The sequence below is a fragment of the Miscanthus floridulus genome, chromosome 17 (assembly GCF_019320115.1).
Source record: "Miscanthus floridulus cultivar M001 chromosome 17, ASM1932011v1, whole genome shotgun sequence".
NCBI classification, from domain to species: domain Eukaryota; kingdom Viridiplantae; phylum Streptophyta; class Magnoliopsida; order Poales; family Poaceae; genus Miscanthus; species Miscanthus floridulus.
In genome coordinates, this window is record NC_089596.1 from 94163744 (window position 1) to 94190011 (window position 26268).

Here is a 26268-nt window from a genome sequence, read left to right on the forward strand (position 1 = left end):
ACTACGCTCGACAGATGCACCTCCCGGCCCAAGCCCTCCAAACCATCCCCATCACATGGCCATTCGCTGTGTGGGGGCTGGACATGGTTAGGCCTCTGCAGAAGGCACTCGGGGGCTATACCCATCTGCTGGTAGCTATCGACAAATTCTCCAAATGGATCGAGGCTCGTCCGATCGCTCAGATCAAATCCGAGCAAGCGGTGCTGTTCTTTACGGATATCATCCACAGGTTCGGGGTTCCTAACACCATCATCACTGACAATGGGACACAATTCACCGGTCGCAAGTTCCTAACGTTCTGCGACGACCACCACATCCGGGTGGCCTGGTCGGCCATAGGGCACCCAAGGACGAATGGCCAAGTAGAGCGTGCCAACGGCATGATCCTACAAGGCCTTAAGCCAAGAATATTCAATCAATTGAAGAAGTTTGGCAAGAAATGGCTTGCCGAACTCCCGTCAGTCATCTGGAGCCTAAGGAATACCCCGAGCCGAGCCACGGGATTCACACCGTTCTTCCTAGTCTATGGAGCCGAGGCCATCCTCCCCACTGACTTAGAATACGGTTCCCCGAGGCTACAGGCGTACAACGAGCAAAGCAACCACACTGCCCGCGAAGACGCCCTCGACCAACTGGAGGAAGCCTGAGACGTCGTGCTGCTACACTCAGCCAGGTACCAGCAAGCCCTACGACGCTACCAAGCCCAGCGCATCCAAAGCCGAGACCTGAAGGTGGGCGACCCGGTGCTGAGACTGAGGCAGAGCAACAAGGGCCGCCACAAGCTGACCCCACCCTAGGAAGGGCCGTACATCGTCGCTCAAGTGCTGAAGCCCAGGACCAACAAGTTAGCCAACAAGAAGGGCGAAATCTTCACCAACGCTTGGAACATAGAACAGCTACGTCGTTTCTACCCTTAAATTTCCAAACGTTGTTTACATTGTTTCTCGAAATACAATAAAGAAGCGTTCTTAGTTGTTATAATCTTTCGAGGAACCCCCCTTATAGACAAAGTCGATTGTATAGAACCTAAGGACCGTACGATCGTCTCAAGGGCGAAAAGGCCGGCCGAGCCGTGAGAACGGCCTACGCCTCCGGGCTACGGCAGCTCCCTCACCACCTTTTCACCCAAAGGACAGCGTAGGCTCTGAGGAAGTTCTGTGCAAAGAGCTTGTCTATCACTAGGGGCTTGACGTCACAATAGCGCTATAAGGGAGACTTGGCTCTGCCTCTGCAAAGCCGAGCCTCCCTCGGGGGCTAAAAAGGGGGAACCCCCCCTAAGTCCCGAACACCGTTTGTTAATGGTCTTTCAAAAAATTTCTACGCCAAACTCTCTCGCGCTCTGACGGGACCCTCACAAGAAACCCAAAGACCAAAAGCTTGTCTGGAGGCCAAAGGGCCGGTCGAGTCATGAGAACGGCCTACGCCTCTGGGCTACGGCAGCTCCCTCACCACCCTTCGCCGAAGGACGACTTAGGTCCCGAGGGATTTCTTTGCGGGTTCCCAAGATCGAGACAGAGGGCACAGGCTCGGAAGTAGAACAGAAAATGGTTAAAAGACGCACATACGCAAATACTTTAAAGGCCTCGACGGCCACAAAGATGTCACGGTATGACAACTAACCCAATCCGGTTACATGGCCCCTTCTGGCCTAGGTCAAAGCTCCAGGATCGGTGGCCAGCGCGGGAGGGACCACCTCTTCTTCAAATAGACTGGCCAGCGCTGTGCCAGGTGCCTCGGCCGCCTCCAACAGCTTCACGACCTCCGCATCAGCCTCCTCCTCATCTTCTAGCAACACGTAGCCGTCGCTGACAGCCTCGAGGTTGATGGCGTAGTGCGAGGAGACGACGGCCAGGGCGTGCTTGACACCCGTGTGCAACGCCCCCCGGAGCCTCTCGTGGACGCGGCCGCTCAACACAATCAGGCGGCTCCCAAGGGAGCTGGCTGATTGGACCTCCTCGACGTCCAGGGCCTCGCAGGCGGTACGGATAGCGCTGCGCAGCGCCTCGTGCTCCCGGACCTCAACATCCAGCGCCGCTTGCGCTGCGACGGAGGCCTCAGCTGCCTGGGAAGCCTCTTTCTCTAGATCTACGGCGCAACAAGGGGTCATGAGTCAAACGCGAACCAGAACAAATGAAACAAGGAACACGGTTTAGCGGAACTTACCCTCGGCCATGTTCTTCCAGGCTAGGACCTCGACCCGAGAGGCCTCGGCCGCCTTGGTAGCCTCTGCCAAGGCGACTTTCGTCGCCTGATGCTCGCTCTGCTCCGCACCCAGCTGCCCGGCTGTGACCTTGGCAGAGGCCATCACTTCTTGGGCCCGAGACCTGAAGGAGTCTCGCTCCTCCTCCAGTTCCTTGATCTTCGCCACCAGAGGGGCGGACTGCTCCTTAGCCGTGGACAACTCGGCCTGAATGTCAGCACAACGAAGGCGGAGGTCCTCCACTTCCGCACTCCGCGCCGACAAAAGCCCCTGGGCATCGGCAAGTAGGCCCTTCTGCCACCGGAGCTGGTCCCAGATATCCCTCTCATTTCGCAGGAACACCGATTTCCCAAGGGATCGGGTCTCGAGCTCCTAAGGAGGCAAAACAAAAAACGCACGTCAAACACTGCGAGGGGGCTCGGAGAGAAAACAACGCGGTATGAGAGAGGAAAGTACTTACCTGTGTGACACCGGGCAAGTCCCGCCCCATAATAGTCATCGCTGTCTGCAGCGACCGCACTGCCAGTTGGCGGTACTGCTCAAGGGTGTCCCAATGCCCCCCCCCCTCTGCGGTATCTTCAAGGGCAAACACAGGCTCCCCCTCGGGGTTAGCCCGGTTCCGCCAGAAAATACGAGGGAAGTTCCACCCATGGGGCTCAGGCCGTAGCCGAACAAGGGCCGAACTCCCCTCGGCGGGATCTGGGACTGGCTGCTCCATGGTACTAGCCGCCTCGACGTCCGTCGCCTCCTTCCCATGGGAGGAATCATCAGACGAGATTGCCTGAACCAGGGGTGGCGCCAAAACTTGCTCCGTCTCCACCTCCATCGCCTCGGCCTCGACGGACCCAAGGGCTCTGGCCTCCGCCATCTCTACCTCGGTGGCCCCGGCGTCCACCGCCCTGACTTCGGAGGTCTTGGGGGCTCCGGCCTCACCCTCAATGGCCTCGGCAATGGAGGACGCCCTAGCCTCCTTCGCCCCAAGACCCACAACGTCGCGGGGCATAGGCTCCTCCTCCTCCACTCGCTCCGCGGCCGCCTCGGCACCCTTTTCCTGGGCAGCCGCCTCCTCCAAAACGGCCCCGCCCGACGCCGCGCCACACTGCACGCCAGCCTGCGCCTCCGCTGCCTGATGGGCGGAGGAGCTAACGTTCACCTTGAGCACCTTACGGGGCGCCAAGGCAGGATCTTCCACCAGATGCTTCTGGCTGGAAGCAAAGACACTCCCAGGGTCAGCATACGACCAATGGGCAAACAAGAAGTACTACGAACTCCACCAGAAAAAGACGCTTACCGCGAACGGGGATGCAGCCGCTTCGACACTGCCAGCCTCCTCTGCAATGGCGGCAGTGGCAGCAGCAACACGGCCTCCGTGTCCACCGGTGCCAGCTGGCCTCCGTCGGACCCCGACACCTCCTCGACCCTTCACGGAGACAATGGGGTCGCCCCCACCGTCGCTCGCTCCACCTCCACCGTCGAACTCATCGGGCTGACGGCACGCTCCTCCGACACCCGCGCCTCGGGCGTGTCGGCCTCGGCCCCGGGACGGGCCGCCACCGGCCCCGGGACACCTCCTCCTAGGGGCGTCAGGCTCCTTGCTGGCACCCCGGGCACCAGCTCCCTAATGTCGGGGAGGTGTTCCAGGCAGGTCGTCCCCACCTCGCGCCCGTCGCCGTCGCCCGAAGAATCCGACACCGACGACGAGGGAGACGGCTCCAACGGGAGACCGTCGAGCCTCTGACGCCGGCGACGGACGTCCAGCTTTTCGCGCGCGAGGATCTTCTTCGTGCGCTTCACCTCCTTGGCATCTTTCTTCTTCTTCTCCTCCTCGGCGCACGCCCTGTTCACGGATCGCCGCCGGGCGTCCTCGGGAACGGGCGGCGGGGAGCCTCGCACGTCTCTTATCCCCTGTGGGAACGACGAAGTAAGACGACAGACAAAAAAAAATAAAAAAAGGGGCAAAAAACAAGAAGGCCGCGAAAGCCTCGGCAACATCCAACTTACCAGCGAGACATACCCCCGCGACGGGCGCATCGGGAATGGCACCAAATCGTCAATCTTCGGCTTCCCGTCTACCGCCTCTCTCACCCGACGCAGGGTCTCGTCGTTGGTAAGGGCGAAGGCGGACATCTTGATACCGGCGATCGGATCGCCCGGGGTCATCTCAAACAGCCGCCGCCGCCGGGCCATCAGCGGCAACACCCTCCGGCGGTGAAAAGCCGCCACAACCACGGCCGCCGAAAGGCCGTGGTCACGCAGCTTCCCCAAGGCCCTCAAGAGCGGTTCCAGCCTAGGCTGATCGACCATGATGACGCCGTATCCCCATTTCTCTGGTTGACTCTCTACAACCCGCCCGGTATAAGGGGGAAGTCCTCCGCCGTCGTTGCGGAGGTAGAACCAGCCGTCATACCAACGACGGTTGGACGATGACAGCTGGGCCGGGATGTAGAGGGACTGCCGGTCTTGGCGCACGTGAAGGGTGCAGCCGCCGGCCCTCTGCGCCTTCCGGGCCCCCCTCGTTCCCCCCGGCTTGGTGGTGAACGTCGCCCGGAACAAGTGGAGCCACAACTCCCAGTGGGGAGCGATCCCCAAGTACCCCTCACAGACGGCGACGAAGATGGCCACCTGCGCGATGGAGTTGGGGCTGAAATTGTGGAGCTCCACGCCATAGTAGTGCAGGAGCGCCCGCATGAAGCTATCCACCGGCGACCCGAGGCCTCGCTCATGGAAGACGACGAAGCTCACCACGTAGCCGTCGCGTGGCCTCGGCTCTGACTCGTTCCCCGGAGCAATCCACTCCGGCTCATCAGGGTCGGTGATCGGGCGAAGAAGACCGGCCTCCACGAGCGACTACAGCTTCTCCTCGGTGACGTCAGACCGCTCCCAGGGATCTGCCGGGAGGATGACGGGACCACCTGCCATTGCGCGGTGGGGGACGCTGCTACGGCGGTAATCTCTCTCTCTCTCTCTTTCGTTCGGTCTCTCTCTCTCGCCCTTCTCCTCCCCGCTCTATGCTCTCAACGACGGCACGGAGGCAGCGAAAGCGAACGCGGAAAAGGTAAGGAGGGGGAGGGTGAGGCTGTTTGCGTATTTATGCAGGGACGAGTCAAAACCACCGGGCGACGAAATCGGGGAAGTTTTCCCCAAAAAATCCGCAGCGGTTACCTAGATCCGGTCTTACCGCCCACGCGCCCACTCCCTCCTCATTAATTGCGCGTGCAGTTACGTCCCGTCAGCTGACGCCACGTCGCGTCCAACCGCAGCAGCAGCAGGCGCCGTTTCACCTCCCTGAAAAAGCCGCCTCAAAAGACGCACCTGCCGTTGTTAGCCGTAGGGAGAGAGATAGCCCCCACCCGATTCCTTTCAGGCAAAGGAACTGGGCACCGAGCCCGCTACGGTCCAGGGGTTCGAAGGCTAGGCCCTTAGGGGTTTCGACAGCCGCCCCAGGGCAACAGAGTCAGGGGTGACTACGGGCGAGCCTATGCGAGGCCGAGGCCCAAGCAAGCGAAACGCTTGGGACGCCCTGTGTTGCGTCCGAGACCGGCAGGGAGGTCTCCGAATGGGATCCCACCGTAGGGAGGCACCGAGCCACCGAGGCCCAGCGAACGGCCTCGGCACCCACTAGAGAAACCCACCGGTATTCTTGGAGCGCGTCTCCGGACCGCTAGCCGACCCCCAGCGAACGGGGTATGGGCCTCCACTCGGACTCACCCGATAACAGCTCACCGGAAATGTCATCGCTCGCGCCCACCGAGGGTAGCATGGCACATTCCACCCCTCCTTCCGAGCGAAAAGGAAGCGCGAGGGTCGAATAAAAAGTCAGGAGAATCCCTGACGGCCCTCCTGCTCCACGCAGAGGCTAAGGGAATCTTCCTGCAAAACATTGCCAAGGCCCAGCGACTTAGGCTCGCACACGAGGGGGCTCGGCAAAACAAACCCTCCTTCCGAGCGAAAAGGAAGCGTGAGGGTCGTTCAAAAAGCCAGAAGAACTCCTGACGATCCTCTCGCTCCGTGCAGAGGCTAGGGAGCTCCTTCCGCAAAAGACGCCGAGACCCCGCGACCTAGGCTCGCACCCGAGGGGGCCTCGGCCGACAGACCCTCATGCGCGAGGGGCGAACCAAAAGCCAGGGGACCTCTGACCGCTCTCTCGCTCCGTGCGAGAGACTCGGGGGCTCCTCCTACAACTTTGCCGAGACCCAGCGGCTCAGGCTCGCACACGAGTGGGCTCGGCAAACAGCCCCCGTCCGAGTGAAAAGGACGTGAGGGAGGCGGACAAAAAAGCCGGGAAGACCCCTGACCGCCCTCTCGCTCCGTGCGGAGGCTCGGGGGCTCTTCCTGCACCCAAGATAAAGACAAGCGACCCGAGCCCGTTACGGTCCAGGGGTTCGAAGGCTGGGCCCCTAGGGGTTTCGACAGCCGCCCCAGGGCAAAAGAGTCAGGGACGACTACGGGCGAGCCTGTATGAGCGCGCCCTGTGTCGTGTCCGAGACCGACAGGGAGGTCTCCGAATGGGATCCCACCGTAGGGAGGCACCGAGCCACCGAGGCCTAGCGAACGGCCTCGGCACCCACTAGAGAAACCCTCCGGTACTCTTGGAGCGCGTCTCCGGACCGCTAGCCGACCCCCAGCGAACGGGGTACGGGCCTCCACTCGGACTTACCCGATAACAGCTCAACGGAAATGCCGTCGCTCGCGCCCACCGAGGGTAGCACGGCATCTTCCACCCCTCCTTCCGAGCGAAAAGGAAGCACGAGGGTCGTACAAAAAGCCGGAAGAACCCCTGACGGCCCTCTCGCTCCAGGCGGAGGCTAAGGGGCTCTTTCCGGAGCATCGTCGAGACCCTGCGATCCGAACTCGCACCCACGGGCCCGGCAAACACAATAAAAACCCCTCACTCGAAAGAGGAAAAAGCCCCTGGAGAAGTGAAATCACTCCTCCAGGGCCTCGGGGGCTACACCCGGCGGGTGCGCTCGCGCGCACCCACCGAAACCTCGAGTACAAAACGCCATCCCGGCAGGAACTATCAAGAGCCAGTTCTCGTCAGAGCCTCAGGGGGAGTGCCTCCACTCCCCCCAAGGCTCGGGGGCTACTGTCGGATACCGTAAGAAGGGGTACCCTAAGCAAGAACCAAAAAACGACTGCTTAGACTTCGTAAAGATCGAAACTAGCTAAACACCGCTAGCCTCGGCCGATTCTCCGACTCGCCCGAGGCCCCCTCACCGCTGACCTCGGGCGATCCCCCACCGAAGGCCTTGGCCGACCCCCTCCCGTCGCAGGCCTCGGCCGGGCCGCCGACCCTCCGTCTCGCGCAAGGCGGGCTCGGCAGCACTCTGCTGCCTCTTCCTTCACCCATCCCTCTGACAAAACGTCGTGTCGCATTAACTCAGCCAACTGCTGCCCCTGACGTCGGCCGCATGCTCGACACAGTACAGCGGAATGGCCGACGGGACAGGAGGCAGGACTGGGCAGGGGTTACCCGCCACTATGCCAACTACTATGCACATGGTTGACACCCATGCCTCACTGAGCTGCCAACTCCTGCTCCGAGAACAACGCAGCATGGGGAGCCATGTCTGGGATACTGTGGCCTCGGAATCAGTACCCAGGACCAATAATTCCCTCTAAGGCCTCGGCAGTTGCTTTAGGGGCTCGGTAGCCTGAGGATCCATGTCCGCCGAGCCCCCACGATGGCTCGGCCTCGGCATCTACAGAGCCACGGCTCCCTACGACGTCATCGCACGATGACCAGCACGTCAGCGCTCTGCCATCCACGATGGGACTGTGCAGGGGCTACCAGCTACTGTGCCGCCTAAACTCCTGCACCAAGGACGAACACGACGTGGGGAGTCAGAACTGGGTTCCTGTGACCTCGGGACCAGCAAACTGACCGAGTTCCGCCTCGCCCGAGGCTCCCGGTAGGGCCTCGGGCGAGCTGGCCATGCCCCGCCTCGTTCGAGGCTGGGCTCGTCCCGCAACCTCGTCGCCTTCGCCTCAAAGGTCGCTCTAGCGGGCTGTCGCGTCCAATCAATGCGCCCAGCTGCACCCACTACGTAAGCCACGATCGGCAGTGCGCCGCGACAGGAGCGACGGGACAACGGTCAAATCGCCTTTTTACCATCCCTTACTGACAATACAGGGTACCATATCCTGTAGACACACGTTCCGCACTGTTCCGCCTAAATCAACTACGACGATGGCCGCCAAGACCCCGCATTGCCGCCTGCAAAGGCCTCAGCGCGGCAGGTCTCGGCACAACCGACCACAGCAGCCACCAGGTCTCCGCACTTCACCAAGTCAACAAAAGTACAGGAGCGCAGCATGTCGTCGGCCTGGAGACCATACCGACTAGACACCGACGGGAACTCCCACAACGCCGCGCTGCTCCGGGGAGCGGAATACGTCAGCAAATAGTAAACTTCACATGTACTTCTGGCTTCCTCCTTGTGGCTATAAAAGGAGTTAGCCGGTACATTTCTAGGGGGGCAACGAACGAAAAGACGAACACCCCGATAGAACTACACGCTTCCACGCTGCTTGGGAACAACGCCTCAAGCAGCCCGCACCACCTCCGCCGAGACCTGGGCCTAGCTCCCTCTCTCACCTAGCTTGTAACCCCCTACTACGAGCACTTCGGTGCAAGGAATACAAGATCGAACTCTCAGACTGGACGTAGAGCCTCGATTGCCTAAACCAGTATAAACCTTGTGTCTCTTTGCATCACCATCCGGTTCGGGAACACGCAGCACAAATTTACTCATCGGTTGAGGACCCCGTTCCAAAACACCGACACTATGGTTAGAGGTACACTATGATTCTAACGTAAGTTTCTTTTCTCCGGAACCAGATTATTCAGTCGTCCGGATCCGGCATTGCTCGTTTGTTGCTATTCACAGTCCTTCTGCTGAGAGTGTGCAAGTGAAATCCGCTGCGAAAAGTCATCAACTGCTGCGGTAGTGTCGGCCGGGCCACTCGAATGAAAACACAGACCATTGATACAAATATCAAAAGAAAACGTGGTGTCTCTCTTCAGTGCTGCTCCTTTTTCTCCCTCTGCGGTTAGTGCGCTATCCTGCTACTGCTTCTAGATGATAGACATGTTTGTTTCCCAGACGTATTGGACTCAAATTCATCGACACAGCATGCTGGTACAGGCTTACATTTCAGTTCTGTGAATCTCGTGATGCTAACGCCTAACAGTACACCTAGACATACGTACAAGAGTCTTTCCATTCTACTAGAAGGTGTAGGTTTCTTCAGTACGGTCCTTATCCGACGAGTGGTTTACCTCGACAGCTTGTCCGCTCCCCTTGTAGCCATCTAGACTCCGACGAGCACGAGCAGAATCCAAGATGCCAGAGAGTACAGGAGCTTGACACCGGAGAGCGGAGACGGACAGCTCGACTCACGGCCGCATATCTCCTCTGTCTGCATCCATAGCCTCGTGCGGTTTGCTGTCTGTTCTGTAGCGTGTAGTCAAAACTCAACAAGAGGGGCAGGCTAGTCTTCTTCTCGAAGCCAATTATTCAGTCTATAGGTAATTAATAAATGGGTGGATATGTCCGTCCACTGATTTACACCATGTTCGTTTGGACTTGTTTGGCTTATAAATCATATTTTTTCAGCCAACGAACAATATTTTTCTCTCACACTAAATCAGCCAACAGTACTTTCAGCCATGAGTTATCAGCCAAATAAACCCAAACGAACAGAGCACTGGTACCTTATCTCTTATGACGTCCACACCATTTTGCAAAAAGTAAATAAATAAATATAAAATATAAAAACAAAAAGAATGAGGAGGAATGTTGAATTCGCACTGAAAACGCACCATTTCAAAGTGCTGCATCAAAGACAGTGACATGTTTGAAAGACTGAATCTTTTTTCACTCGAACAAATGATAGTATATCAGAGACGGCTAAGAGGCACGCAAGACAATTTTAAGTTCAGTTGTGATGGATTGGCACAGAGACATTATTAGTTGGTGGGTGTGCTAAGAACAGTGGGCGCTGGTGCGACTTTCTGTTCCCGTGGACAGCAGCCACTGCAGCTTTGAGAAGCCGGTCCTCGCACGGCGACTCCACCATGGTCGTCATGGTCAGCAAAGGCGAGCCGGCCACAGAAATTTCCTCGGGTGCCTGACGTCGCACTTGCAGGCGACGCTTCGCACTCGTTTCGCCTTCCCCGCACGGCCGCACCAGCTCACCCTCTGCAATCTGTAGAGTCCGTATCACGGTATGAGCGGTGGTGGGATCGGCAGTTGGCAATCACTGTGGGAGCCTGTCAGTTGGAGACCAGTCAATTCAAATGATTTTGCTAACTTTCTAGAAGCAGCAGGTAATTGGCGTGGAAAACTGTTTTGTCGCCGCGTTTTCGTTTCTCACTTTGTAAGGCCGCGTTTAGTTCGCTGCCGAATCGGCATTTTGCACAGTGTGAGGTGGCGGCAAACACTGTAGCAACTTCGTTTGTATTTGTGAATTATTGTCCAAACATTGATTAATTAGACTCAAAAGATTCGTCTCGCAAAGTTCAACCAAACTGTGCAATTAGTTTTTTATTTCATCTACATTTAGTACTCCATACATGTACCACAAATTTGATATAACGGAGAATCTTCTTTTTACATAGTGTCAAAGTTGGGAGTTTGGGTGAACTAAACAATGACTGTGAGAAATTTTACAGCCTGCTGTTCTATTCCAGAAGACATGACAACTTCACCTATAAATTTTACAGGGCATGCGTTGCTTCGCGGCGTGCTCATCGGCACGTCAATCCAGCCACGAGACGCTGAAAATTGACAGCTTAGGGAGCTAACTTTTTTTTTACAACATCTCTCTTTTAATATTAAAGATATGAAGACACGCCGAATCGACGGTCTTCTAGGATGTCCATGTCAGTTTTTTTATTTGGTGCGTTAGATCGAAATTCCATGGCTCAGATGAGACGCGTCTCAACCGGCCAGGTGAAACAGGTGGCCGCATCAAATGAAGCAGGTGACGATGGATTGTCGACATGCATGGCCGGTGCCTAACGCGTATATGCATGGCCGGTGCCTAACACGAACATGCTGCTGGGGCCGTCCTCGCTTTGCATGCATGCATCACTTGTCGATTTGTGTGCACCCTGGCCCCATCCCGTCCTCGTTTCCGGTTCTCATCCCATATACCCATCCCCATCTCCATTTCTCAGCCGCCTGCGCGGGTGGCAGAGCTCGGCGCGACACGCGCTCCCAAATCCAAACGAGAAAAGGCTCCGCGTCTGCCTGCGCCTCGCTGCGGTTTCCCCGAATCCTCTGGCCTCCCGTCGCCGCCATGGACGACGACCACGACCACGACCAGGACCCCGACGCGTCGCCATCGCCGGCCGCCGGGGAGCGGTGCCCGTGCTGCTGCTCCTCCTCGTCGGTCGTGCCGTGGCGGCGGTCCGTGAAGCGGAAGCTGGGCGCGGAGAAGGGGAAGGAGAGCGGGGAGGCGGGGGACGACGAGGCGGGCCCCGTGGCGCGGGTCGAGGCGGAGGGTGAGTGCGCGGTGCTGCAGGAGGCGGTGGCGTCGGCGCAGTCCGCGGCGTCGGTGCTGCGGGCCGAGGTCGAGGAGGAGCGCCTCGCCGCGGCCAGCGCCGCCAGCGAGGCCATGGCCATGATGCTTCGCCTGCAGCGCGAGAAGGCCGAGGTCCAGATGGAGCTCGGCCAGTTCCGCCGCTTCGCCGACGAGAAGGTGGCGCTCGACGCCACCGACATCGACCAGCTCCGCGCTCTGCTCGCGCAGCGCGCGCGCCACCTGGTGCGCCTCCGCGTGAGGCTTCGCGAGTACAGGCTGCAGTTCCTCCACCTCGGCATCCCACTTCCCGAGGGTGAGGGCGAGGGCGAGGACCTCGTCGCGCAGAGCGCTGCCGTGGAGGAAGAGGACCTCCTCCTGCTCGAGGGCGAGGACGGCTACGTCGATGGCGATGGCAGGTACTACCCTGAGCTCCGCTGCAACGACGGGGAGTACTACTACGAGGACGGGCAGGAGGAAGAGGATGCGGTTGCCCAGCGTTTTTCAGCCACCGAACGGGGCCACTGTCGGCGCTGCCGGTGGTGGTGGCTCGGTCGGAGAACTACGGCGTGGCGTCGGCGGCGAGCATGTCCCGGTACGTCTTCCTGATGACCCATAGCGGCCTGCAGCAGTCGCTCATGGCGGGCCTGTCCTGTCGGACGGGGGCCATGCACCGGAACGCGAGCTCCAGCACCATCTCCAGCGTGCGTTCCACGGCGAGCGTGCGGGCGAGGTGCGGGTCCAGCACAGCGGCGGAGGCGCCGCCGATGAACCTGCCCATGGCCCAGCGCGCGTTCCACGGCGGGCGTGCGGGCGAGGTGCGGGTCCAGCACATTGGCTGAGGCGCCGCCGATGAACCTGCCCATGGCCCAGCGCGCGGTGAGGCTCTCCTTCATCTCGCGCTTGGTCTCGATGGGGCGGCGCGCCGAGGCGAGCTTCACGAGGAGCACACCGAAGGAGTAGACGTCGCTGCGGTCCGTGAGCTGGCACATCTTGAGGTACTCCGGGTCCAGGTACCCCGCCGTGCCCTTCACCTGGGTGGTGACGTACGTGGACACCCTGAGAGGCCACGGTGCACAACGCCGCGCTGCTCTAGTCGGGCTCCTGGGACCGCACGCTCAAGGTCTGGCGCATCGCTGACCTCAAGTGCCTCGAGTACATCCGCGCCCACTACGACCCCATCGATGGCCACCGAAGAGATCCGACCGCCACCGAAGCACACAAGCAGCGTCGCCAGGGAGTGAGGGCACACCACTGAATCTCGAGAGCAGAGGCGATGGCGAGGTTGGACCCGTACGAGAACAACGGCGGCACGCCGTCGCCGGCGCCGACTACTGCGTCGTCGCCGCCGACACCCGCCTCTCCGTCGGTTACAGCATCCTCTCCCGTGACCACTCCAAGATCACCCAGCTGTATGTTTCTGAGCCTCTCTCTTGCCGTCCGTCCCATGTATGTATTGTTGATTTCAGAGTCCATACAGACTTGGGTCGAATTCGGTAGCTCTGAATTGAGATCCCACTCCCCGGCTTTGGGTTCGGTTAGTGCTGTAGGGCCTCGCGTGTGCTTCCAACTATGATTTGTGCCTCCTCTGCCACTGTTTCATTACGGCTGGAAATCAGTTATTCTATTCTGAAATTTAGTGTTCAGTATTCAGTTCGTTGAGAATTTGCAACACTTTAGGCTAAACTTCACTGCTACTAATCTGGTCACGATTTCGAGTGCCTCTGGATATGTTAATGGTCTTCGAAAATATTTAACCACAGCTTTGAATTTAATAAGTTGTCAAAATTACCATTAGTCGAATTGCATGTGTTCTAAAGACGGAGCTTATAGTGGTGCTATCATGACCTATAGTATTTTCTGTATGAATATAAAGAAACTCATATAATGGTGCTATCAGGATCTACCGTGTTTTTGAGCTACATTGTGGGAACAGAACAAAATATGGCGCCTAGTCCTAAATGGGATTTGTATTTATAGATGAAAAAAATGATTAGACCAAAACATCTATCATTATAAACAAATTTTAGAAGTAACCATCATATAATATTTGTTTTGGACTGCAGCTTGGTGATTTTAACATTCTCTCGGCAAATTTTCTTCCAAAGTGAACCTGCCTTATTTTTATAGTCACAGAAACGCCTCTCTAATATTGTCACTGAATCGATGTGATGATTTGCTAATGTTCTCTCTGTTTCCTTGCGAACAGGGCAGACAAATGTGTTTTGGCCTCGTCTGGGTTCCAAGGTGATATCAAAGCTTTGCAGAAGGCTCTGGCTACTAAGGAACAAGTAAGTCACTAAGGCTGTTGATTCCTTGAGCTGTTGAACTGGTTGTGAGACCTCCGTTAAGGTTATTGTGTTTTTGCGGTTGACCACATCAACCTTATTATATTGCAATAACGTGATATTCAGATGAATTATATGTTGAGTGTTGACCATGCCATGTGTGCCATTTTTCTCTTAAATTTTAAAACTGAGAGGTCGTGTATCCTAAGAAAGAAAACTCTGTGCTTGAACTTTCCCTGAGAAAAGGCCCACCAGTTCCTAAGAATGGTGTTTTCAACAGCTCTGTATTATTCAGTTTTGCTCATGACTACGTTGGCAATGTAGCTAGCTAGAATAATGCAGGTAAGTGTTCTGACAGCCAATCCTGTAGTCAAACTCTCTGCTGCCTTTGGCACTAAGGCTCTTGCAGCTGGTGCAGGTGTCTCACTTGATACTGCCACTGGGAACTTAACCAAATACAACGCTGGACTGAGGTTCACTCATGAAGACCTCATCGCATCCCTGACCCTGTGAGTTTTCAAAGTGTAGTAATCTTATATATTTAGGCGCTGTATGCGACTGTTATTTGACAACGCTTAAGCTTATTTGATACTTGTAATTACTTTTTTTATGGTTAAGTGCAAATCCCTGCTTAATGCGTCTCAACTTCAAGCCGTCGTGTACCTGGTTTGGTGCATAGAAGATAGTCAAAATATTAATATATTGTCACCAAGATTTCACCTTCTGAGACATTTCTCAGATGGAGTTTTTGGGAGAAGCAACTTTATAATTTTGCTTCTCTTATATTTGTTTGCAGCAAACACGAGTTTCTAGGTCACTCAGATTATTGCATGTACAGAAATTGGTGAAAGTTACTGACTTTGCTAGGTGTTTTTTTTGTTTCATTGAAAAAAAGGGATCTTTTGCAGTAAGCTGGTGGCAATATGGCTAATATTGAGTCGTGCCTCCAGGAAGGGTTTCATGCTCGGTATTTTGGTTTTCTAATTGAGTGAAAAGTCCTATGTATAATTTTGGGTTTGATGCTCAGTGTTTTGGTCTTCTAATTGAGTGAAAAGTCCTATGTATAATTTTGGGTTTGATGCTCAGTGTTTTGGTCTTCTAATTGAGTGAAAAGTCCTATGTATAATTTTCTTATATTAAATGAAACTGATTTCATAGCTCCTCAACAGATATAATCTCGTTTCTTTTAGGATGTTTACTATCTTATTATTGCAGTGACTTTCCAAATTTCATGTTGCTGATCCAACCTTCTCTTGCAGGAACAACGGTGGAGACAGCCTTACTGGAGCTTACTACCACAAGGTGAGCGAATTGAGCAACACAGATGTTGGGGCAGAGCTTACCCACAGCTTCTCGACCAATGAAAGCACCCTCACCTTTGGCAGGCAGCACGCTCTGGACCCACCAACCGTCTTGAAGGCCCGCATCAACAACTCTGGCAAGGCCAGCGCCCTCATCCAGCATGAGTGGAGCCCAAAGTCACTGGTCACCATCTCGGCCGAGGTCCACACAAAGACCATCGAGAAGAGCTCGAAGGTCGGGATTGCCGTGGCCCTCAAGCCCTGATTGGTTATCGAGACCATTTTTTTTCCTCTAAGCTCCTAGCATGCCTAGTCAAGTCATCAAGTGTAATGAGCCACACTTCTTGTGGCGGAGAATTTGGACTCCACAAAAGTGAAGTGTAACGCGCCACACTTCTTGTGACGAAAACTTTGGACTCCACAATAGCGAAGTTATGGCTATAAAATAAATCTACAGCATGTGAGACGGTGCTAAGAAAACATGACAGCTGAAGTGGTCAAACAGTTTAAAGAATCAAAGACTAAAGATCGCTCGGCGAGTTTGCCCATGAGCCCATGAACCAAACAAAGTCCATTTAGGGGCTGCAAAACTCTTATCCAATTATTTTGCTTGTAGAAAACGAAGAGAGAACATCCAACCGTTCAACCCAAATGTTAAATGACTACTAGAATTGCTCAAAAAGAGTTGACCACTGCTCCATCCAATCCAAATTAAAGATATGAAGGCACACCGAATCAACGGCCTTCTAGGGTGTCCACGTACGCACTTTTTATTTAGTGCGTTAGATAGAGATTCCACGGCTCAGATGAGATAGCTGAAGCAACTGCACCCATTAAATAAAGTATGGCTTCCTGCTGATTGTACGTGACACACAAATGGACGGTGACGCCTAGCAGAGGACAGGAGATTCTCGACATGCATAGTCGGTGCCTAACTCGTGGTGGTCGGTACGCATCCTCGCATGCTGCTGGGGCCTTGCTTGCATGCATGCAAAAGCTGCCGACCCACGCATGCGAGTACTCGAGTGCATGCTGCTGTGGGGCCTCGCTTGCATTGATGCATGCATGAGCTATCTGTTGTCCGGCACCGCGCCACGTAGCTCCGCGGCAAAACCACAAACGACGCATCGCACAGCAGGCTTCTGGTTCGTCGTCGACCATCTGTGTCGCCCGCGCTTCGTCAACCAACCCCTGATAGATGGTCCCGCCGAACGTCCCACCACCCTGCCAGTTGTCCGGCACCGCGGCTTCCTCGCCCCGTTCACACACCCTCCCTCCTTAGAAAACGGTGCACGGCCATGACGCCTCCCGCTTACACGCGGGGTCAGCCTCCCGTTGCGTCAGTGGTAGCCCACCAGTCGCTGACACTGATCTACCTCCTATACCGGTCGAGCCCGCCGTGCCTGCATCGAACGCGCAAAAGCCTAGCCCCGCCTGGAGCGCTCCCACTAACCCCGCGACGCCTATAGCAAAGAGACACCCCTTCCCATCCCCACCCAAAACCCCAGTTCTCCCAAACCCCGCCGCCCCGAATCCCGTTCCGATCCCGAATGGCTGCAGCCGCATCCTGCAGCGCGCCGCCACCGGACGCCGCCGGCGCACGAAGGGGCCGCGGCCGCCCCGGCGGGAGCAAGAGCGGGCGCGGGCGCTCGCGGAGCACGGCCTCAAAGAGGCCCCGACCGTCGTCGCGGTCCCCATCCGGGTCACCGACGGGCACCATTCCCCTCGCCCCGCGGTGGCCCTTTCCGCGCCGCTGCCTCCCGGCACCGACGTCGAGGTCCGCGTCGACGACGACGGGTTCCACGGGTCCTGGTTCGAGGCCAACGTCCTCGACTTCACACCAGCCCGCGGGTACCGCCACCCGGCGTGGTACACCGTCAAGTACGCGCACCTCCTCGCCGGCGACGACAAAGGCGTGCTGGCCGAGCCCTTTGCGCCGTCCCACATCCACCCGCGCCTGCCGCCCCCGTCGCCCCCGCCGTGCTTCCAGACCCACTACATCGTCGAGGCGTTCCAGTTCCACAACGAGGGGTGGTGGTCAGGCATCGTCGTGTCCGCCCCCGACCCCGACCCCCCAGCCGGCTCTGGCTCCGGCTCCGACGCCGCCGGGGTCACCGTCGCGTTCCCCATCACCCGCGAGGTCATCGAGTTCGCGCCCGACCCCGACGCAATATGGTACAGTTGTTGACGTCGACCTGAAGGTCCCCCCAAGGCCACCTGGTTATGCTTTTGTTGAGGTAAGATTCATCTGGATGTGTTGAATAACATGGTCATCTTTTCCCCTCAAAAGATTATCGTGTTTTGGTTGATGACTTTGGTCACGAACAACAAATTTAAGGTGCTTTGCTAATCTTGTAGTTTGAAGATCCTCGTGATGCTGAGGATGCAATTGCTGGGCGGGATGGATACAACTTTGATGGACACCGTCTAAGAGTAAGCTAATCAGTGCTCCGATAAGCTACATGATTGCTCTCTTTCTCTTCAATCTGTTGATCCAATGCCTACTTCTGTGCTCTGGTGGAGGCTGCTCATGGGGGTAGAGGTAATACTTCCTCGTATGATCGTTCAAGTGGCTTTGGTGGTGGTGGTGGAGCGCGTCGTGGTTTGTCGAGATACTCAGAGTATCGTGGTATGGTTTCTATTCATGTTGAACACCAGTGATTGCTCTTCTCTTGTCTGTCTGTAGCCTTTAGCTTGAATCATGGCAACAGTTCTTGTCACCGGACTGCCTTCTTCCGCATCATGGCAGGATTTAAAGGTTTGAGGCAAAACTTTTTCCCTCATGTTCTTCCATAAGACTGTATCGCTGCTTCGTGATTTTGTGTTTTTTATAAATTCATAAATAGATGGGATTACCGAGAACAGAAAATTTCACTTACTTTATTGTTTTTATGGCTTCATTCCTAGGATCATATGCGGAAGTCTGGTGATGTTTGTTTCTCTGAAGTCTATCGCGAAGGCGGTGGTAAGTAGCATTTTGGTTAAAGCCGCTGCCTTTATTACAGTTTGGAAATGGTCAACAGAAATATTTAGAAGCAGAGGTGCACAAATATTTTTGGGGTGCATTTCTTTTTCAAAAGCAATAAGGTTTGATCTTTCTGCCCCTTTGGTGTCATCATCGTGACAAAACTAGTGGCACGTATCCTGTTACATACTGGGGATCCATATATGGCTATACCAGTTGCCCTGTGTTCCATTTTATTTTTCTCTTTGTATTTTCATTTCTCAGAACGGGAAACTATTAGCTCTTGATATTTTGAAATACTGATTGATAAAATACTAACTGTTTAGTTGAAGGTAATTTAGGAACGGTTGAAAAATGCTTGGGGTTGCAAGGATGCTACTGCCACAAGAAAGTTCAAGCTTGCTTGGGTACACAATAACCCAATGTACTACAACAACAATTTTAGCATGCTAGCACCGCTTGAATGGATCAAATGTATTGGGACAATAACTAGAGCTCATAGCCATTATTTAAGTAATGTGCTTGCCATACCTAATCCCTATGATTCAAGCAGCTTGAGAACTGAATGGTTGAGGATATTGCGTTCGAAATTTGCAAATGGGCTCATTTTGTTGGTGAAACTGTAGGCTGGCCACAATTTATGGGGACATTCATCACACATCCTATATTCTCAGTCCCCATAAAAGACATCGTTTCATCAATAATCTCTCTCCCCTTGATCTGGAATACGGACACGTCCATTTTGATGACATCTTATAAAGTTTTAGAAAGAGCGCCTACTTAGCCTTCCCGTATCTGGTGTGTCCAAAAAAAGTACTCATCGTTGCTGTTTATTCTAGGATTTGGGTGCATATAAATGCCCCATAACATGATTACTAGCATCTCTTATTATTTATTGTGGAGGTTTATTTCATTCGGTTGCTTGGTTTCCAACCTTATCTTCTTCAAGGAATATGATGTAAAGCTATCTATGTTCTTAACACTTCTTTTCTTTTTCAGGTTCTTATCATATATTTCTATTTTGTTACAGGCACCATAGGAATTGTGGACTACACAGATTCTGATGATATGCAATCTGCTGTAAGTCCATGATACATTCCCTTCTGTCTTAGGGTGAATCATTTCATTCTATACCTTTTTTTTCATGTATCTACTTTTGCCCTTCTACAATCCCTGATCTTTGATATGTATATCATGTCAAGGGATATATGTCATGGGTAACCTTGTTGATAGCTAATACTAACACGGAATATACTTTTCAGCAAACCACCCAGGACTCGCTGTCCAGCATCTAGATCCCGGTCGAGGTCTGTTTGTTCCCGTTCAAGGTCTGCATCAAAAGGACGTTCTCTGTCTAGGTAACAAGCACTGTTCCAGCCTTTGTGCTTTGAATCCTTATGTGTCGAGTTCTTTTCTACTGTTTTGCCAAAAGCGCAATATATATGCATTAGTGGAGTATCTGGCCAAATTACAAATATGCCTACCTCTGTATCGTAATTACCTATTGCCGACTTTGGGCCCTTTTCCCCCCAAAGATTGCTGCTGCCTTAGCCTAGAACAGTGGTTACCAGTCTTTACTGAAGTATCATCTTTGTTCTGTATCCTTCATTGGTCTGAATATTTGGTATCTAATCATTCTCTAATAAGCAAGTCAGTTAAGCTCAGGTTAACATAGCTACACTCCCAGGCATGCATCAATGATGATGGCTTGCTGTACAGTCTGGTTTCTTTGGGGTTCCTTCTCAACTGCTCAAACTCTCAGTGAACGATATGAACTGCTTGGTCTGTTCTATTTTGTTTTTGAAGACTCAATTATCTCGCCCTTTTATCTGGGATTGTGCGGTCATCTGGGGATTGCGCATTAGGATATTGAGGATGGGATTTCCACGATTTTCTATAGCTCAGTTGGTTTTGTAAGGTGTGGTTATTAATTGAGAGCTTCTATGGAAAGCTAAAATCGTCCCATTATTTTACCTAGTGTCCTGTAACTGGGATTGTGCCTTTTGGAACCAAGTTGTTAAAGATGCGTTTTGGATATTGAATCAGTTGTTTCTGGAACATTTTGCAGATCACCAGCAAGATCCAAATCTCCTAATGCTTCTGTAGGTTCCCTTCATCATTTTGGTAATTTTTTTGTGATTTTTGTTGCTTAATTTTATATCTGCTAAAATGTCTATATAGCCCGCAAATGGTGAAGCAGCGAGCCCCAAGAAGCAGAGTCCAAGCAGGAGCCCATCTGGCTCGCGCTCTCCTGATGTAAAATGTTTCTATTCTTATTTTCTCTACTTGTTAATAGCGAACACAGCTGAACTGACAACAATTCAATCAAACTTTGCAGGCGAAACCTGAATAAAATTGATATGCTGTTGAGGATTGCAGATCGAGTCTAGAGATCGTCTTTTCTAGAAGCTTGTCCTCCATATTGGTCTGCTTCCATCTTTGTCTTACCAACAGTACCAGAGTGGCTGGTATTAACTATCAGTATCAACTTGTATCGATCGACCCCTGTGTTGGCACTGTTGTATTGGGTAGTTCGCTGACGGGCCCATCTACTTTTGCTTAGTTTTATATTAGCGATTGTTGACTGCATGCTGTGGGTTTGTGCTATTGTTGACAGAATCATGTTGTTCTCGACCTCATGCATGTTTTCTTCATTTCCGTAATTTACTTGGCGGTTGCTGCAGATTTTGGTTTTTCTAAAAATGTTGAAATAGGTTGGCATTTGGATAGGGGGCTTATGCGGGTGGTTGGTGTTGAGTGTGGAGTGTATTGTTGTGAAGGGGGAGCTGGGGGGGGCTTTTCATAGGCGGTTGACGGCGGGTTTAGAGGGTGGGTGCACTCCATTATCGTCGGCACTAAGCAACATCGGGGTCTGAGGGAATCAGGTTTGTAGGGGACAGCAGCGGCAGCATCGGCCCAATGGACGTGCCATCACGAGCGGTGTCGTGGTGCGGCGTGTGGTGGGTGGCGATGCATAAGAGACAGTGGGTTTGGAGTAAATATAGCTAACTCAGGCACACCCAAGCAACCGGGAAGTGCAGGCGGCGTGGAAGGGAAACACTGGCGGGTCACGAGGTAGGGAGAGCGTCAGCCATGGTGCGTTCCTTGCATGAGCTTGGGTGGAGGGAGGAAAAAGGAGGGGAGAGGGGTTCGCTCGACGAGAAGGTGTGCTAGCGGCCATGGCCAAAAAGCAGAAAAAGGGATGGGTTTGGTACGGGGGCGAGGGCGAGAGTCGAGAGCCGACAAAGTGTGGAATAGGGAGAGGAAACGAACTGTGTGAGTGAACAAGGCGAGCGCGCATAGCTAAACGAGAGCTGAACGCAAGTGGGCCCCGGTCTCGACAACGTCCGCACGTGTCGATGCGTGCGTAGCGTGGTCAAACCGGACATTGGGATTGGGGCATGGCGATAGTTTAAGCATTTCGATCACTCCAGAGTACTCGAATACTAACTTTTCCTTGTTGCTCTTCTCTCTCTTCAGAAACTGTATTAGCTCAGTTACTTCGAAAAAGCACTACTTCATCAACCAATTGTGGATTTCCCATTAGAACACAAGGATACTTTTTCAAAGGAGAATATTCTGTTGCGAGAGCGATACCGTGGTGTAGCTTGGCAAAGGTGTCTGGCTAACCACCTCAGCCTCGCCATGTGGTAGCTATTCCACAGGGGCCCTCTGTTTCGTCGCGGCGCCATAAGCATTTAACTAGGCAACTTTACCAAATTACGCACGTCGGGTCGCTGTCACCGCGTGCCCCGCGCACACCGTCGGTGTCAGGCGCATTAGCACCCTGTCCTCGCATGGCCGCGACATCGTGCTGCACTCGCCGTCCTCGCGCATTGTGCGCCTCTACTTTTCTCGGCCTCTCGTCCGCTCTTGATACTCGCCCTCGTCCCCGTACCGGACCCCCTCCCTTCTTTCTTCTTTTGGGGACAAGGCCGCCCGCACGCCTCCCTTGTCGAGTGAACCCTCTCTCCTCTCCTTTATTCCCCCCTCCGCTCGCTTGCGTAGGAAGCACGCCATGGCCGGCTGTATCCCCACAGCGTTAACCAGCAGTGTATCCCATCCATGCCGTCTCCACTTCCGGTGAGCTGCGCCACATCTCCGTTCGCTACTATAAGATGCCCTTGGTCCTTGCTCTTCTCCTCCATCCTCATCCTTCTCAAATCCGCATCAGAGCTACGAGATCCAGTCGTCATTGTGGAACTGGGTTCGTCTGACAAAGGTGATGGTGTAATCTGAGAAGAAGGGATCTGATTTTCAATGAAGTTCAGGTCTACCGTTGGTTAGTTTGGTCTTAGGGTTCACGATGTTTGACTTCTCAGTATCCTGTTTCTGGATCTATTGGTCATACGCCATGTTTTGGATAATCATTATCTTGTTGTTTCTCTATTGTCCTCGTCTATCCCGACTTCTGGAGTAAGCCTTGGTTGTACTAGGTTGCTCCTGACCATGTAACTTTAAATCCCAGTGTAATTTAGTGTTCGACGCCGTGTAATCTTTCGTGTGGTTCCAGATTTACGAAATGTGTTATAGTTTCGCCTAAGGGGAGTGAATCGTAATTCACTCTTTTGTAAACCCTCGCGTTATGAGACATACTTGTATTGTAGTTTTTGCTCTTTCCACCTATAATGTAATGCTAGCCAATGTTGTACTTCAAATCTAAGTGTGTTAGTTGCTTGAGTCCAACTCCATCAAATACTTCTTTCCACTAACATGTCATTTATTTGCTGGCCTAGAATAGGCACCATATAATGACAACCAACCTCTATGTTCGTTTACAGTATTGATACCAACCTTCAGTACTAACACGATGAGAAAACATATTAGACATATGAGGTTTCCTATACCAAGCACATCACCCGCAGCGAAGCGCGGGCAGCAGTGGCTAGTATAACGTTAAAGTGCAGTACAACGGTGTGGAAAAATAATTCCCAGATCACAGAGAGAATATATAAATAAAAACTATTGCTGATCTGCTTGCTTATGTAGACATCGGTAATGTTTCCCTCAGGGGTGCGGGGCTGTCAGAGCCACAGGGCCCATGAGAAGTGGTCATGATAGAAGCATTTACGGTCCTCGTTCTCGCACTCCGATAGCACAGCCGACTCTTTCTTCAACTGTCTAATTGGTCTGTGTCTTCGAAGATAAGTAGTCTTAAACCGTAGATAAGATAGCCCGGATTAAAAAAAATAGATCACAGCCACCGGTGCCAAATCTGATGACCTGTTTCGACTTACCTTGGTGCCCGAACACCGATAGCTGCTTTACCGCTTCCATGTTTGCAGAGAAAAGCAGATCGAAGAAAACCATAAACTCGCTCTGTATACGTAGCCTGCCTGCCAAGGTGATCGGAACCGAGCGTCATGAAATATCTTGGCATATCTTGGCAGGCGTGAGTCACCAACGGCTTGCCCCGCTTGCATGTGTCGCACGTAGCATAGACGTGGCCTTCTGCCCAGCAGCAGGGCCCCACAGGATAGGAACCGGGTCCCACCACGAAGCACTGTCGCTCCGACGAGCGTGGGCGCGGCCAGGGAAGTTGGGCGTGGGGTCGCCGGCACCGCCGCCAGCAGCGCCCGCGCCATCTCCAGTGTTGGTCTGTCTGTCGAGGAGGAAGGAAGCCCAGGAGGTTCCCCTCCGCTCTGCCTCCACCACGCGAGTCGGCTCGGCACAGCTTGCAAGCGCCGGACCCCAGATGCGCCGCCGCGACCACGCACGGCCTCGGCGTGGCTCGTCCCGGTCCCGGCGCGGCCTCGAAGCAGCCACCGCAGGCACCACGGCACTGAGCCGCAGCTCGGCGCGGCGGATAGAGGCGTTGAGCCCGCGGCGCTCCGCGTGCACCGGCGCGGCCACGGGGTCGTCGATGTAGGTGACCTTGGCGCCACTGTTGTTGGAGCTGTTTCTGAGCATACTTCTGCCTTGACTCGGAATGGATGCGGGCGGCGCCGTGCAGCCCGCATGGCCATGGAGAAGACAAGGAAGAAGCATACGTGAAGAAGAGGGCTTTATTGTATTACACACCTCGTCGCTGTGGAGGAAGCTCCTGCCGGCCACCATGGCCGCAAGAAGCCTGCCCACCTCCGAGAAGACAAAGGTGAGGAGGAGTGAAGTCCTCGAAACGCCCATCCGGGCTGACTTATTTCACTAGGGAACTCTACTGAAAGGGAAAGGGACCGGCCCACCTGCCCTCAACGCCGGCGAGCTCGCCGGAGAAGAAGAGCAGGGGGGGCCGGGACTGGAAGCCACTGGGGCTCTCACTCACTCGGAGGCTCTGAGGGGGACGCGGTGGCGTGTGCTCAGGCACGGGACGTGACGACCGAATGGGGTGCAGGTTTCGTACGTGGCTGTTTGTGGTGTTTGAAACGTGGCCTAATGGGGTCTTCAAACGTGGCCTAATGGGATGCAAGAATGCAAGATAGCATGGTACAACTTTCGTCACCCACTTAAATTTATCGACCGGCTTATCAAATAAAATCTATAGTATTTTTCTCTCACACCAAAAATAGCTTCAGTCGACTTATCTATGGTTTTTTTATCAGCCCAACAAGAACAGAGCCTAACTTGCAGCCGCCCTTCTTCAACGAATCTACGATAACTTGCAGCTGCAGTCGTTGCACCCATGACAACTACAGTGACAAACAGTGACAAGTTAGCCGCCGCTGCTGGAAAAACTGGCAGCTGAACAGTTATGTAGACTTGTATTAAAAAAGTAATCTCAATGCGTCCTTGATCCCTTGTTTTAAATTCTCGATCAGAAAGTTTTGATCCGCCAGGACCGCCACGAAGAACAGCGAGCTGGCCAAGAGCACACTCGTCTCGTGTCATGATTGCCAGTTTTGCCCCTGCCCTACCACTGCCAAGCCGACCTCCACCTCCCAACGAGTAATGTCACCCTTTGCATACTTAGTGCCTACCACCATCTGCGATGAAAACGGATCGGATACGGACGGATATCACCGATATTACATTTGTTTTCATATTTCTGTCCGGATTTGGATTCGAATACAGACAGTGTCAACTATGTCGGATATGATACGATTGGATATCGACATCATAAATATACGATTTGAGTATTTAGATACGGATACGGTATCGGATGTTGGATATCTGGACTCAGATACGGACAGATCTCAACCCCTCTAAACGGATTCGATTTCGAATACGGTCGGAAAATATCCGTACCATTTTCATCACTACCAGCAGACCTCCTTAAACCTACTAGGGTCCTGTTTGTTTTCCGCTTATAATCGGATTCTCAATGAAAAATACGAAAATTCCACTAAACAATTCGATTATTTCCTGTTATTTTGGCTGCCGCTTCAGAACTTCACTTTGAACTAGATCAATTGAGAGTAAAAAATACCTATGGTACGGCGATTATAGTCAAATCAAGTATAAGCGGTTCCAAACAGAGTCTAGCTTCTATTATCTCCTCACCCAAGCCCTGGACCCTAATTTCTCATTAGAGTTAGAGAACAAACAAGACAAACATACCCAAGAAACACACGGTTGTGAAATAGAATTTTACTTTAAACAGGCACATTCACGTGTTTGCCCCGTTCAATGATAATAACGAAATGGTGAATGCCAAATCTCTTCGGACCGACAGCTACCGGACCATTCCTTTTTGTCGCAAGCGGTCGATCTCATCCCGCTGATCGTTGCAGGGGAATAGTTTGGCCAGTTTTCGTGCAGCCTAGAAAAGAGCCCGCCGCCGCACCATTCCAGTCCAAAGAACCAGAGCAGACTGTGCTATTTTCTTCGAGATGGCCACAAAATCAACGAAGTTGATCTAACAATACACAGTACACAATACTCAACCCTTGCCACTTAGCCACGTACCTACAAGTTTGGCCCGTAGTTTAGCAGGCACATCAAACAACTTCAACTCGAACATATCCTCTCTTCTTTTCATTATTATCATATCAAGCAAACAAACATATTCCTTTCAACTAACCTAAAACTTTGACCCGTCTAAACCCCCTG

The 26268-nt window shown here is 53.5% G+C and overlaps 1 protein-coding gene across 2 annotated transcripts; it reads left to right on the forward strand.

Annotated features, from left to right (window-relative positions):
• Positions 1 to 12927: 12927 nt before the first annotated feature.
• Positions 12928 to 20779, forward strand: LOC136518264 (uncharacterized). Of its 2 annotated transcripts, XM_066511903.1 has the most exons (9): positions 12928 to 13140; positions 13938 to 14019; positions 18004 to 18075; positions 18225 to 18282; positions 19313 to 19362; positions 19545 to 19640; positions 20351 to 20384; positions 20464 to 20538; positions 20621 to 20779. In XM_066511903.1, exons 5-9 carry the CDS (start codon positions 19346 to 19348, stop codon positions 20633 to 20635), a joined length of 237 nt encoding a protein of 78 aa, XP_066368000.1. In that variant the 5' UTR covers positions 12928 to 13140; positions 13938 to 14019; positions 18004 to 18075; positions 18225 to 18282; positions 19313 to 19345; the 3' UTR covers positions 20636 to 20779. The 2 variants fall into 2 exon arrangements, 1 of the variants encoding a protein (XP_066368000.1); XR_010774456.1 differs by lacking the exons at positions 18004 to 18075; positions 18225 to 18282; positions 19313 to 19362; ... (2 more) ...; positions 20464 to 20538; positions 20621 to 20779 and adding exons at positions 14426 to 14525; positions 15276 to 15287.
• Positions 20780 to 26268: the final 5489 nt, after the last annotated feature.

Excerpts from the sequence above, each read along its gene's own strand:
- LOC136518264 (XM_066511903.1), top strand. Across the intron at positions 19,641-20,350 it reads AAAGGACGTTCTCTGTCTAG|ATCACCAGCAAGATCCAAAT; the intron begins GTAACAAGCACT and ends AACATTTTGCAG. Across the intron at positions 20,385-20,463 it reads CCAAATCTCCTAATGCTTCT|CCCGCAAATGGTGAAGCAGC; the intron begins GTAGGTTCCCTT and ends ATGTCTATATAG.